At 49.5% G+C, this 13157-nt stretch overlaps 2 protein-coding genes across 6 annotated transcripts in view; one reads left to right on the top strand and one right to left on the bottom strand.

The window, feature by feature from the left end:
* GUK1 (guanylate kinase 1) overlaps positions 1-2201 on the bottom strand; it is a 39487-nt gene extending 37286 nt beyond the window's left edge. The window contains exon 1 of one of the 2 annotated variants that reach the window (XM_075922955.2): positions 2181-2201. Coding sequence is in view for 1 of the 2 variants with exons in the window: in XM_089776839.1 (XP_089632965.1) it covers positions 1250-1524 (275 nt within the window). In the remaining variant the exon portion in view is untranslated. Of the gene's footprint in view, positions 1-1249; positions 1525-2180 lie in introns of those variants that run through there. The other variant, XM_089776839.1, reaches the window with a different exon arrangement.
* MRPL55 (mitochondrial ribosomal protein L55) lies at positions 1433-9933 on the top strand. Of its 4 annotated transcripts, none has more exons than XM_075922956.2 (4): positions 1433-1571; positions 3781-3978; positions 6690-6891; positions 9657-9933. In XM_075922956.2, exons 2-4 carry the CDS (start codon positions 3953-3955, stop codon positions 9804-9806), a joined length of 378 nt encoding a protein of 125 aa, XP_075779071.2. In that variant the 5' UTR covers positions 1433-1571; positions 3781-3952; the 3' UTR covers positions 9807-9933. The 4 variants fall into 4 exon arrangements, with proteins under 4 accessions (XP_075779071.2, XP_075779072.2, XP_025043833.2 ...); XM_025188048.3 differs by lacking the exon at positions 1433-1571 and adding an exon at positions 2290-2437; XM_006112070.4 differs by lacking the exon at positions 1433-1571 and adding an exon at positions 2437-2556.
* Positions 9934-13157: the final 3224 nt, after the last annotated feature.

The raw sequence follows: 13157 nt of genomic DNA on the forward strand, positions 1-13157 counted from the left end.
GGGGAAAGGGAGTGGGGCTTCATTAGGGAGGGGAGATACAGGGTGCTGTGGGAAGAGGAGTCCTAGGGATGGGACTACATTGCGGAGCCCTGGGGGAAAGAGGAAGGGAGCACTGGGGATGGGGCTATATTGAGGAAGGGAGGCTTAGGTGCAATAGGAAGGGGAACTGAAGCTGTACTGGGGAGGGGGAAGAGGGCAGGGGCTGCACTGTGAGGAGGGAGGCACAGGAGACTGGGGAAACACTAGGGATGGGGCTGTGTTGCACAAGAGCTGAGCCTGGACAGAGGGGGAACTGGGGCTGTATTGGGGGGGGCAGCTGGGGCTGGAAAGGGGGCACTGACAAGGAGGGACCAGAGAGATACAGGGGTCTGTGGGAAGGGGAGTTAGGAGGAGCTGGGGCATTATGGGAGACTGGAAGAGCACTAAGGCTGAGTCTGTATATAGAAAGCAGACAGGGAAGGGAGCTGAGTCTGCTGGGGTGGAAGCCAAGGTCTGTATGTGGGGAGAGGAGACACAGAGGCTGAAGGAGTACTAGGTATGGGGCTATATTAATTAGGGGAGGGACTGTTCAGGGAGTCCGGTCTGGTGAGATGCTGAAACTATACTAGATGAGCCAGGACTATACAGGCGGAGAGAGGGAGGCAGCAAGATGTGGCTATAAGGGGCACTGAGAATGTATATGGGGAGGTACAGGGAGATGGATCTGGGGCAGTGCTGGAGCTGGACAAGGGGCACCCAGGCTGCATTGTGGGAATCAGGGGTGGACCGAGGGGTGCCCCGGGCTGGGTGGGAGGGTGAGCCGGGGGGCACTGGGCTGAACGAGAAGCCGGAGGGCGGGGGAAGAGGAGTTGCCAGGGCTGTATTGGGAGTGGCAGGGCTGTATGGGGGGGGGGGGGCAGTAGGGGCTGGACAAGGAGAAGTGGGGGAGGGGGTGCCGGAGCTGTATTTCAGGGGGGGGGGGGGATCCGGGGTTGTATGGAGGGGCGCTGGGGCTGGACGGGGCGGGGTGGGGGGGCGCTGGGGCCGTGGGGGGCTGGGGCTGCCCGGGGCTGTATTTGGGGGTGGTTAGGGCTGGACGGGGGGGCGCTGGGATTGGACAAGGAGAAGCGGGGGGCGGGGCTAGACGGGGCGCTGGGGCTGTACTGGGGGGCCCGGGGCTGTATTTGGGGGGCTCTGGGGCTGGACGGGGCGGAGCGGGGGGGGCGCTGGGAAGGGGGCCCGGGGTCCGTGGCCGCCCCCACTCACCTGCGCCGCCGCCGCGCTAAAGAGGCGCCGCCAGCTCATGGGAGACGCGGGACGGGCCGGGCCGGGCCGGGCCGCCCCCCGCGCCGGGGAACCTGCCCCGCCCCCTGCGGCACCCGCCCGAGCCAGGCGGCGCGGCGCGGCGCGGCGCGTTCTGAGGACGTAGCGGCGCTGGACGCCGCGTGATGACGTTGAGGGGGCAGCGCGAGGGGAAGGAGCGAGGCGGCTGCTAGGAGACCGCGCGAGACTCCTCCGAGCGCGCTCCCCGCTGGGCTCCACCATTGCGCGTGTCCGGGGGAGTAGCCCGTGGGCCGGACCACTGTGCCGAGGTGGGGCCTTGCTGCGGGAAGGCTCAGCCTGTGGGGGAGGGGAGCAGTTTGGCCTGGCCTGGCCAGGCCATGGCGGGCCGGGCGGGGGGAGTCGGGCCAAACCATTGTGGAAGGGGTGGCGGGCCCTGGGATTATCCGGGACAGCCGCGGGCTGGTGGGGAGGGGCGGCCTGGGTGTGACGTAAGACCCCCCCCGCCCGCATCACAGGAGGGTGAGGCCGGGCCCCCCCCCCCGCGCCTGCTACCTCACCCCCCCGGCCTGTTCCCCCGCTCGCCCCCCCCCCCCCCGTGCCTGCTACCTCCCCCCCCCGGCCTGTTCCCCCGCTCGCCCCCCCCCGCGCCTGCTACGTCACCCCCCCCGGCCTGTTCCCCCGCTCGCCCCCCCCCCGCGCCTGCTACGTCACCCCCCGCCTCACCCCCCCGGCCTGTTCCCCTTGCTCTGCACCCCCCCCCCGCTTCACCCTCCACTACCCCGCGTGCCCGCTGCTTCCCCCCCCCCCGTTTGCCTCTGGGCCTGACCAGGTCCTGCCTCTCACTGCCTCCCCTCCCCCCCCCCCAGTACACCCCACGGCCTCGCTCCCACCCCCGCTCCCTCCGCCCCCTCCTGCACCGGTGGCTGCTGCAGCGCGTCCCCCGCTCCTTCCTGCTCCTTCTCCCCCTCAGTCCTCGTGGGTCTGGATTTTCCCGGTGGGATGCTTTAGGGTCATGGGCGTTGCAGGTGCAACCCCTCCCTCTGGCCCTGCCCATGCAAGAGAGGATGGATCCGCTCTTAATCCCATAGGTGTCCGTAGAGCATCCTGCTGCGCCGGGGCTTGATCCTGGTAGAGACCTCCAGGCGTTGCCACAACACAAGTCACGCCACGGCTGGTGCTTGCACTTCATGTGTGAATGGAGTCAGGAGAGGCAGGGACGGGCTAGGACGCTGTTGCATGGGAGCATTAAGGAGATTTTAGAGTCGGAGAAGTGAAAAGCTTAAGTTCTTACGTGTGAGTTTAGCCATGGCCCTGCTACAAGGACTAGCCATGAAAGCGTATAGGAAGGAGGCTCCTGCCCAGAGATTCCCAGCTTGCGATATGCCAGAGTTTGAGTAATTTGTCCCTAAAATTCACCCAGCACCCTAGCTAATGAAACCAAAGATGGCTCAGAATGGCTGAAGGATTTTATAGGTGGAAAATACTGGGCCAAATGAATTCCTGATTAGGGATGTTAAAATGGATTTAATCAGCTAATTGAGTAGTGGATGGAATTTCCATCAACTACTTGATTAGTAGAGAAGAGAGGGGAACAGCCACTAATCCCGCTTTGGCTCTACCTTTTAAATGTAGTAAGAGCTGCCCGGCTTTTGCACCATTTAAAAGGCAGAGGTGCAGCGGGGGACCGGGCACAAACTGGGAATCAGCTGTCCTGGCTCATGCCGGGTCCCAGACGCTGCACCTCTGCTTTTTAAAATGGAGTAAGAGAGGGGGAGGGGAGGCAAGGCACAGCGGGGGACCAGGTGCAAGCCAGGAATCACCAGCCACGTTATTCCCCTCTACCATGGATGATCCCTCCCTGATAAAGCAGTTTTTCTGCCATTGGTTCTCTCCTCTCAGCTGCCATTATTGCCTTGCCACGTTGAGCTCTGTGCTCTGTACTGGTCCCTGGCATATGGGAGGAATTGGAGGTTTTGGGGAGAAGGGCAGAGCTCTATTGCAACAGCATCTATCTGTCAGCAATCAGAAAACAGCTGTTCTCCTTTGGTACAGCAACTCCAGTGGCCCCTAGAAATTAGCCAGTTTCCAGATGATGTATGAGAGAATTCGCTTTTTTTTTTAAAGTTTAATATTGAAACCTGATGAAGAATTATATGAACTTGCTAGTTGCTCTGAGAAATGTTGCTGCAGAAAATTAAATGTCATACATTGATATCTGCCTTATCTCCTGTTTCTGCTTTAATGCAAGTCGCACCGCTGTTACCTGGAAAGATCAAAGAATGTAGGGCACAGATTGGCCTGAGTTAAGTAGCCATATGCTATAATTTTGCAGAGAAAGAAAGTGAAATCATTCTCCTTTACACTAACTTTTCATCTTAAAACACTTTCCAAAACTTTGGATAATTAGCTACCTCAGAATTGTACTTTTTTTTTTTTAAATGGGCAGTTTCAAAACAGATTTGATTAAAGTCAGAAGGAAAGGCTGCGTTGCTTGATCCATCTCTTTTTGGTCATTAGGCTACCTACAAAGAGAAGAATGTGTATAGTGCAGAGCTGTGGTGGAACAATTGGATCACTTACCTTGAAGAACTTTACAGAATAGGTTCATGCAGCAATTAAATCCAGTATTCTAGGCACAGCCCTCATTGCAGTTGTTCCTTTGGCTTCTGTGGTTCTACCTAAGAGCAGGATGGCAGCAGTAAGCAGGACTCTGGGGTAAGCTTCACATTCAGATACTGCAATTTGGCTAAGGGTTAGTCCTTTATGTTAATGGGGGGAAATGGGCTATCCAGTGGGAGTTGAGAGTATTCAGCTCCATGCAGTAGGTACTCAGTACCTCAAAAGATCAGTACTTTTATGTCCAAGAATAAAGTTTGTAGTTATTCTCATTAACACAGGGTTTGATCCTGCAGACTTTATTGCCTCACTGATTGTAACACCTTGTATCCGATGTTCACCACTTTTATATGATTGTTATATTTTGCACAAAGTATGTCCTGCGAAGGATCATTTGAAAACTCATAATTTGCTGAATATTACTATCCCTTTGAAATGTGGGTAGCAACATTGCATGTAGTTACCCAGGGTTGTGAGTTCAATCCTTGAGGGGGCAATTTTAGGAATCTGGGGCAAAATCTGTTAGGGATGGTACTTGGTCCTGCCGTGAGGGCAGGTGATTGGAACTCGATGACCTCTCAAGATCCCTTCCAGTTCTATGAGATAGGTATATCTCCATATATAATGTAAAATTGAGATTGTATTATTATATGATTATTACTGAAACATGTTAAGATTTTGGACAGTACACACAAACCAGTTTCTCAGACACAGACACAGTGGCATGCCATACCAGCAAAGTGCTAAAGACTCATTACAAGCTTAATCAGACATTCTCCAGCAGGGAGAAAGTTGTAAACAAGAAGTCTGCAAATCATCTGAAGGGCAGTTTGATGCTTTTATTTGTAGTGGAACTGCCTGCTTCCATAACCAAGCAAGGATTTTTTTTCAGCATAAATGTCTGAGGAATAAAAAGGGAGGACAAATGTCCCTTGCCTCCCATCAGGGGACACAGTGGTTCAGATTGTCCTGGGAAATGTTACAGTGGCATTATTCATGTGATTAAGAGTTGCCAGGCCCAGGCCCAATGAAACCAAATACCACGCACCTCTATCTGGTTCCCCTCCTTAAGCTAAAAAATCCTGATCTTTACACTTAATAAGGAAGGTTTTCCATGGCTGTAACCATTTCCCTTGCCTGTATGTATTCTCCTATTTTTGCTGTTTACACAATTTCCACTAATGGCTTCGCTTTTCTGTGAAAATTTGCAATCCACAGCCCCCAGAACTGCAGTCATGTTCCAGAAATTAGTTTAGTACAATCTGTCCTGGAGGTCTGTCATCAACAAAAGACTTAATTTATTTGAAGAAAGGAAAAGCTGATTATTAAAATGTCAAGCTGGACTGTAGGATGACAGATCTGCAGATGAGGTTGTCAGATGGTGAGATATGAAATAGGGATGTGAAAGTGTAATCGTGTAAACTGTTAACTGATGAGCCTGGGCTCATCATTTAACGTTCACGGTTGCATGCAGGCTCCTGGTATCAATCAGAGGCAGCAGCATGGAGCAGCAGGCGGCAGCAGTTACACAGTTATTTAATTACACGCATCTTTAACTTCCCTGATATGAAAGAGGGTCTTGGTCTGTTCAGCTGTACACAGAAACTCCTAACCTTCCCAAACCCCCTGAATTCCATGTGGTGCAATTTCCTTGATTGTTGTTTTCCCCAATAAACATTTGTCTTTCCTTTGAAAAGTGCTTGTGAGAACGGGCTGTGTAAATATTGTGGCTAATATAATTACTTAATATTCATACAACATTTTGAAGGTAAATGTTATGTAAATGCCCATCATCAACACTGCAAGGGTTGTGGGGCAAGCTTCTTTGCTTTAGACACTTAAAAGTAACTTGGATGGAGGACTACAGGCAGTCCCCAAGTTACGCGGATCCGACTTATGTCGGAACGGGGCTTTCTCGCCCCGGAGCTCGCAGGCAGCGGGACCGCCCAGAGCTCAGCGGTCCCGCCACCTCGACCTCCAGGGCGAGAAAAGCTGCTCCGGGTGCCTCTGCCCCGCTGCCGCTTTGCTCCCAGTGCCTCTGGTCTGCTGGGGACCGTCTCCAGCAGACCAGGGACACCTGGAGCAAAGCCGGGAGGCGGAGGGGTCCTGTGCCTCTGAGGCTTTGCCAGAGCAAAGCCTCAGAGGCGGGCACCCCGCCACCGCTGCAGCTTTGCTCCCCGTGTCCCTGGTCTGCTGGGGGGGGGGGCACAGCAAGTGGCCCTCTCCTTCCCCCCCCCCCCCCCAGCAGACCAGGGAGATGTGGAGCAATGCCCTGGGCCTATGGTAGAGCAGGTGGGGCGCTGCTGGTTGGTCCCGCAGCACTGCTCCTTGGCGCTACTGGACCAACCCGGCAGCACCCCAGCTGCTCTGCCCCAGGTGTCCCCAAGTCAGCCGCTGCTGAAACTGACCAGTGGCTGACTACAGGAAGCCCCTATCCCGGGGCTTCCTGGAATCAGCCGCTGATCAGTTTCAGCAGCAGCTGACTTGGGGATGCCTGGGGTTCTTAAGTTGAATCTGTATGTAAGTCAGAACTGGCGTCCAGATTCAGCCGCTGTTGAAACTGATCAGTTTCAGCAGCGGTTGAATCTGGACGCCAGTTCCGACTTACATACAGATTCAACTTAAGAACAAACCTACAGTCCCTATCTTGTACGTAACCCGGGGACTGCCTGTATACATCTCTTCTATTTCTAGCCCATGATTTGGTGCCTTCCTGATCAGTCGACTGGACTGGACTGCCTTTTCCTCATGTCTCCCTATGGAATGGAGGGGAAGAATAACTAACTCTGCCCTGTTTGAATTCCTTTCAGTTTTTTGCGTCAGGGTGCCATGTCTAGATTACTTCCCATCACGTGCCATCTGCATACATCTCTCAGCCAACATGACGCCAACAGGATATCCATCGCCCGCATTCAGAGGCAGACATACGGAAGGTCCTACCCAGTGCTCTTGGTCAGGCCTGATGGATCTACTATTCATATTCGCTATAAGGAGCCAAGGCGGATCCTTACAGTAAGGAATTGAACAAAAGCTAATTTTCTAATAGAATTGCTGGTATGGAGGTTGTGTTGAGTATTACACAATTAGGTGCATAATTTGGGGGAAGGTAGACTTACAACTTCCTCGGAGCAACCTCTATCGGCCACTAATGTGCAAATACAATTTGCCATATTGGATCAGACCATTTGTGGTCAGGAGATTAGACTGGATGCACCACCTTGATGCTGTAGAGAAAGGTGAAGAAATTCCAGGTGCACTTTGCCATTAGTCCAGGGGGCAGAATTCTCTCCATACCCTGAAACATGCAGTCTAATTAACTTCCTCCAAGAAGATAGAGCCACCCGTGTTTTCAGCAGGATATCAGACTAGGTGGACTATGTTGGGGTGCCTGTTCCAGTGCCCCTATAGTAAACACCTGAGGAAGGTGTACAAGCAGTACTAACTAGCAGTCACACTGGATTTTTGGAAAGTTGTATTCAGCTTTATCCCATTTTCATCTCTGTTGCTCCCCCCATGGCTTCCACCTTTAGATAGCCTAGTGACATTAATTAATTCCTGCCCATTGGGGACATGGTGCATCTCCATTTGGAGGCTGTTAACGCTACTCCAGGCTTTGCCTGAATGATGCAGGGTGTTCTCTTCTCTGGCTGTATTACAGAAGCTGGAGGGAGCTAATCTTCAGAATTTTTTTATTTCCCCTCACCCATTTGTAAAAATATGGAGCTGCAATGCCCCCTGCCCTGAAATGTAGTGAATGCCCTGTCCATGTCCTGAGAGTGGTTATAGTTAAGAAGCCAGGCAGTTCTAAGGCAATTCTCCCATCCCACCCCCACCCCCTTCCAGTTGACCTCAGCCTCCTGTGGCTGAAGATAGGTATCTGAGATACAGGTCTCTGAGATACAAGCCTTTTGTGGGGAATGGGCTGATTCTAGGAACCAATCCCCTTGCCCCTTGGAAAGTCACTGAATAAAAGAACAGGTATGCCAGGCTTGGAGTAGTAATTGGATTAAAAGGCCTTTCACCTCTGGGTCAGGAGCACAAAACCAGTCCAGAGACTGAAAGTCATTGTCACCTAATGAATCTTATGTACAAATTTAGAGGGGTTTGGGTCTGCTCCCCATGGGTGGGTATCCAAAGCACAGAACCCACCACCACAAATGACTCTTATTGGCCTAGTATTGAATGACTTAGAGACTGATACCATAGAAGATTAGGGTTGGTAGAGACCTCAGGAGGTCTTCCAGTTCATCCCTCCGTTCTAAACAGGACAAACCCCAGGGCTTTGTCAAGCCTGACCTTACAAATTTCCAAGGATGAAGATTCCACCTTCTCCCTAGCCATTCCAGTGCTTCTTCACCCTCCTAGTGAAATAGTTTTTTCTAACATCTCACCTAGACCTCCCCTACTGTAACTTGCAACCACTGCTTCTTGTTCTGCCATCTGCTACCAAGGAAAAACCCCCTCCAGGTAGTTGGAGGCTGCTATCAAATCCCATCCCCCATTCTTTTCTGTAGACTAAATAAGCCCAATTCTGTAAGCCTCTCCTCATAAGTTATTGTCCCAGTCCTCTAATCATTTTCCTCCGCTGGACTCTGCAGTTTGTCCACATCCTTTCTGTAGTGCGGGACCTAAAACTGGACACAGTATTCCAGATGTGGCCTCACCAGTGCCAAATAGAGGGAAATAATCTCTTCCCTCAAAATGCTGGCAATGCTCCTACTAATGTAATGCAGCCCAATATGCTGTTAGCTTCTTGGCTACAAGGGCACCCTGTTGAGTCATATCCAGCTCCTCATCCACTGTAGTCCCCAGGTCCTTTTCTGCAGAACTGCTGCTTAGCCGGTTAGTCCCCAGCCTATAGCAGTGCTTAGGATTCCTCCCTTCCAAGTGCAGGACTCTGCGTTTGTCCTTGTTGAACCTCATCAGATTTCTTTTGGCCCAATCTTCCAATGTCTCTAGGTCACTCCAGACCCTACCCTCCAGTGTATCTACCTCTCCCCCCATCTTACTGTTATTCACGAACTTGCTGAAGGTGCAGTTTATCCCATCATCCAGATCATTAATGAAAGTGCTGAACAAAACCAGCCCCAGGACTGATTTCTGGGGCATTCTACTTGATATTGGTTGTCAACTAGACATCGAGACATTGATCACCACCTGTTGAGCCCAGAAATCTAGCTAACTTTCTCTCCATTAATGGACTTATCCTTGTGTGCATAGATGTGGTTCATCTGAGCTGAATAGGAGGGCACTGAGGGCAAGCTGGGGCTGTATTGGCGGGGTGCTGGAGTGAGAGGAAGCCAGTGCTCCTGTAGATAAGTGTAGGGCTACAGTCTGCATTTTTAACTGGAATTATGACTGGAGAAAAGCATTGGGCAAATAGCTCTGCAATCTCCCTAACTGAAAAAACCCCACTCTCTCCTCACTGTATTTTCAGCCTGGTTTTGCACAACAATAAGCGCAACCTCTACCTGCCATGGTACTTCTCCCATTGCCCAGCTTCCACCTGTTTGGAAGGTTAGATGTTGGATGTTCTGATCACCTTTTGCTAATTACATAATAAATCCTCCAGATAACAGATGAATGCAGAATAACTTCTGCATCTGCCCCTGAACCAGTCAGTAAGATAATTATATTATTAAAAAAATGTGTGTTGGGATTGTTATTTAGCAGCAAAGTCTCCCCACAAAAACGTCCCATTTCTCTCCCCAATTGGACACTGGGGTATTTTAATAAGATGCCTTTGACTGATGATTCATTTTTGTTCCCCTCCACAGATGCCTGTAGACATCAACACCCTTTCAGAGGCTGAAAGAAGAGCTAGGTTACGGAAACGCAATCCAAAATGGTTCAAGAGCAAGCAGGAGAAAGAGCTGGATGATGAGTTTAATTTGGATAATTACAAAAAATTTTGGAAGAAAAAATGAGTTTGTTCTAAGGATCTTCAGAAGTGGAAAGGGAAGATCTGGCAACGTAGGTCTGCAGAGAGGGCGATTGTAAAATACTGTTATAAGGAGAATGTTTGCAGCTGAGTAAAGATTCTTTACCTTGCAATCTTCTGTGCACCTGTTTCATTTTGTACCTGTCTGTTGTATAGTGGCTACTGCTATAGCGAGCTAGCCACACTCAACCGGCCAAATAGCCACATTGTTCAAGCCAACTAGCCACACTCAACTGGCCAAATAGCCACATGTGACTAGTGGCTAATGTGTTGGACACCACAGGTGTGTACGATAGGACTAGATGACCTGTCAAGGCCCGTTTCAGTCTTACATCTGTGTGATCTCTAGGAGGAAAAGAAAAGTTCATTTTAAGAAGCCTGGTCGACACCTAGGCTGTGTCTACATTGGCGCGATCTTCCGCAAAAGCAGCCACTTTTGCGCCAAAACTTGCTGCCTGTCTACACTGGCCACGATTTCTTGCGCAAGAACACTGACGTTCTAATGTATGAACTCAGTGCTTCTTGCGCAAGAACTATGATGCTCCCACTCAGAAATAAGCCCTCTTGCGCAACTGTTCTTGCGCAAGAGGCCAGTGTAGACAGGCAACATGAATTTCTTGCGCAAGAAAGCCCGATGGCTAAAATGGCCATTAGAGCTTTCTTGCACAAGAGAGCATCTACACTGGCACGGATGCTCTTGCGCAAAAGCACATCTCATGCGCCAGTGTAGATGCTCTCTTCTGGAAGAGTTTTTTCACAAGAACTCTTCCGCAAAAGAGTTCTTGCGCAAAATCATACCAACGTAGATGTAGCCCCTAAAGTTTAGATTGACTTAGCTACATTATTTAGTGATAGAAATGTAGCCGTGTTAGTCTGGTGTAGCTGAAACAAAATACAGGACTATGTAGCACTTTAAAGACTAACAAGGTGGTTTATTAGATGATGAGCTTTCGTGGGCCAGACCCACTTCTTTCGTGGGACTTCCAAGTGGGTCTGGCCCACGAAAGCTCATCATCTAATAAACCATCTTGTTTGTCTTTAAAGTGCTACATAGTCCTGTATTTTGTTTCAGCTACATTATTTAGGGATGTGAAAAATTTTGCACCCTGTGCACAGAGTGACTGCTTCCCCTGTATAGGTACAGCTACTGGCTCCTAGAGAAATGGATTGCCAACATCAATAAAAGATCTTTTCCCATTGATGTAGGGTGTCCTTATACTACAACAGCCTGCAATACTTCTATGGCACTCGTTATTATATTATCTGAGCACTGCACAGTCTTTTGTATATTTAGCCTCCCAACACCCCATGCAGTGGTGGTGTCATTTTACAGAGCAGGAACAGAGGCTAAGTAACTTTCCTAACTCTGTCATAGAGCAGAGACTTAAATGCAGTTGTCCCTAGTCCTAGCTTGCGTCCTACCCTCTTACCATTCTACCTCTAACTGTCCTATCTGCTGAGATTACCAGAAAAGGGGACCAGCTCTTGTCTCTGTACCCATTAAGATTTTGTGATGAGGAATAAGTCTACTGGGAGCTGGATTGAGTCTCCCACCACCAATGCCTTTCACACCCTGAGCAGCCAGATAGTATAAGCTTTTGCAGGAAGGCCAACATGCTTCTCACCTCAGTTTTAAAGACTTTGTACATTGAGTGTAAATGAGTCACTGCAGGACTCAAGTTAACATTCAGGGGTAGTTACAGTTTTCACAGTAGTTTGAAGGAAGCAGTACTGAGGGTGTTTGAAGTGATTGCTTAAGATGTAGGCCTTCTGTGTGAGATGGCGTCCAAATCAGGTTTTGCTGTAATCTTACATTTAGATAGACTTAGAGCCTTTCTTCCCACAAAATCCCAAAGCATGTGACAAGTGATGAGAATCACTTGATCCACTGCAAAATGTGGCCACCTCAGGAGAACATGTCAGCTGTTTTCCCCCGGGCACAGGAACACAAGGGAACAGATTAAAGCAGGCAGTGTAGATCAGCATCCTAATCAGTGGAAGCTGCAGAAAAGCTAGACAAGGCTGCATGTGATTTCAGGTGCTGAAATCTGAGCAGGAGAGTGCAGTGAACAGCTCATACTTACAGAACATATCAGGGATCCTTCCATGACCAAGGGCTTCCATGTTCAGTATTTAATCAGACTTGAAGAAAATAATGTTGGCCCAGTCTGATAATTAGCCTTCTCTTGGAAAGAGAGAAGGACCCACAGTTTTCATTGACTTCAATGACAGCTGAAAAAACCCAGTAGTTTACAGAATCCGTATGCCCAAAGGATGTGTGGTGTACCAAGAGATGGACCTCAGCAACATTTGTCAGAAGCATAAATGGGTACAACGTAGTAAAGATCAAGTTCTGAGAGTATGTGGGTAGGGAGGGCTAGGACTCATAGCTGGAAGATGGAACTTAAATAATTTTGATGGGCAAAATAAGAGCTGACTTCAGGACTCCCAAACCAGTGTTTAGATTAGAGAGAGATCTCCTCCTATCCAGCCCACAAAAACATACAGCAATTATACAGTTCTGCAGACAAGCAGCAAAACTAAAATTGACAGGGAGCGAGCTATGCTGCATCTGCAACAATCCATTTTATGATTTTCACGCTGTAGCCCTTGCTCAACTATTTCCTTCTACCTTCCTTCCTTAGTTGCTACTCCTCATGTTCTGACTGTCTACACTGAGGTGGTGACCAAGCAAAAGCTTACACCCATGTGTAACTTTACTCATGTGAGTAGTCTCATTGATTGCAAAGGGGCTGAGTAAAGTGAAAGATAAGTGTGCTTGCAGGACAGACTAAGGTCTATGGGAGTGCTTTGATCTGTAAGAGATCCTGGTGCTTTGTCCACATATTCATTCTGCTGATACCATTATTGGACCTAACCAAGTGAGTTATAAGATCAAGAACACATATTCCTGCGCATCCAGAAATATAATCTATGCTATCATGTGCCGAAAGTGTCCGTCTGCTATGTACATTGGACAAACATCTCAGACACTTCGCCAAAGGATTAATGCCCACAAAACAGATATCAGACAAGATCACAAAGAAAAAACAGTTTCTTGCCATTTTAACCAGAAAGGACACTCTCTCAGTGACTTAACCACCTGCATTCTGCCACAAAGACCTTTTACATCTGCATTTGAAAGGGAATCCTCTGAACTGTCATTCATGTTAAAATTCGACACTCTCCAAAAAGGAATGAACAAACACTTGAACTATCTTACCCATTATCAAGATAGCTTCCCCAATTATCACCTCTAATACCATTAACTCACAAACATCCCACTCTCCCCACCTCTAATATCAATTCACAGACACTTACCTTCCTTCCTCCCCCC

This window comes from Pelodiscus sinensis, chromosome 2 (assembly GCF_052426305.1).
Source record: "Pelodiscus sinensis isolate ZL-2025 chromosome 2, ASM5242630v1, whole genome shotgun sequence".
Taxonomy (NCBI): Eukaryota; Metazoa; Chordata; order Testudines; family Trionychidae; genus Pelodiscus; species Pelodiscus sinensis.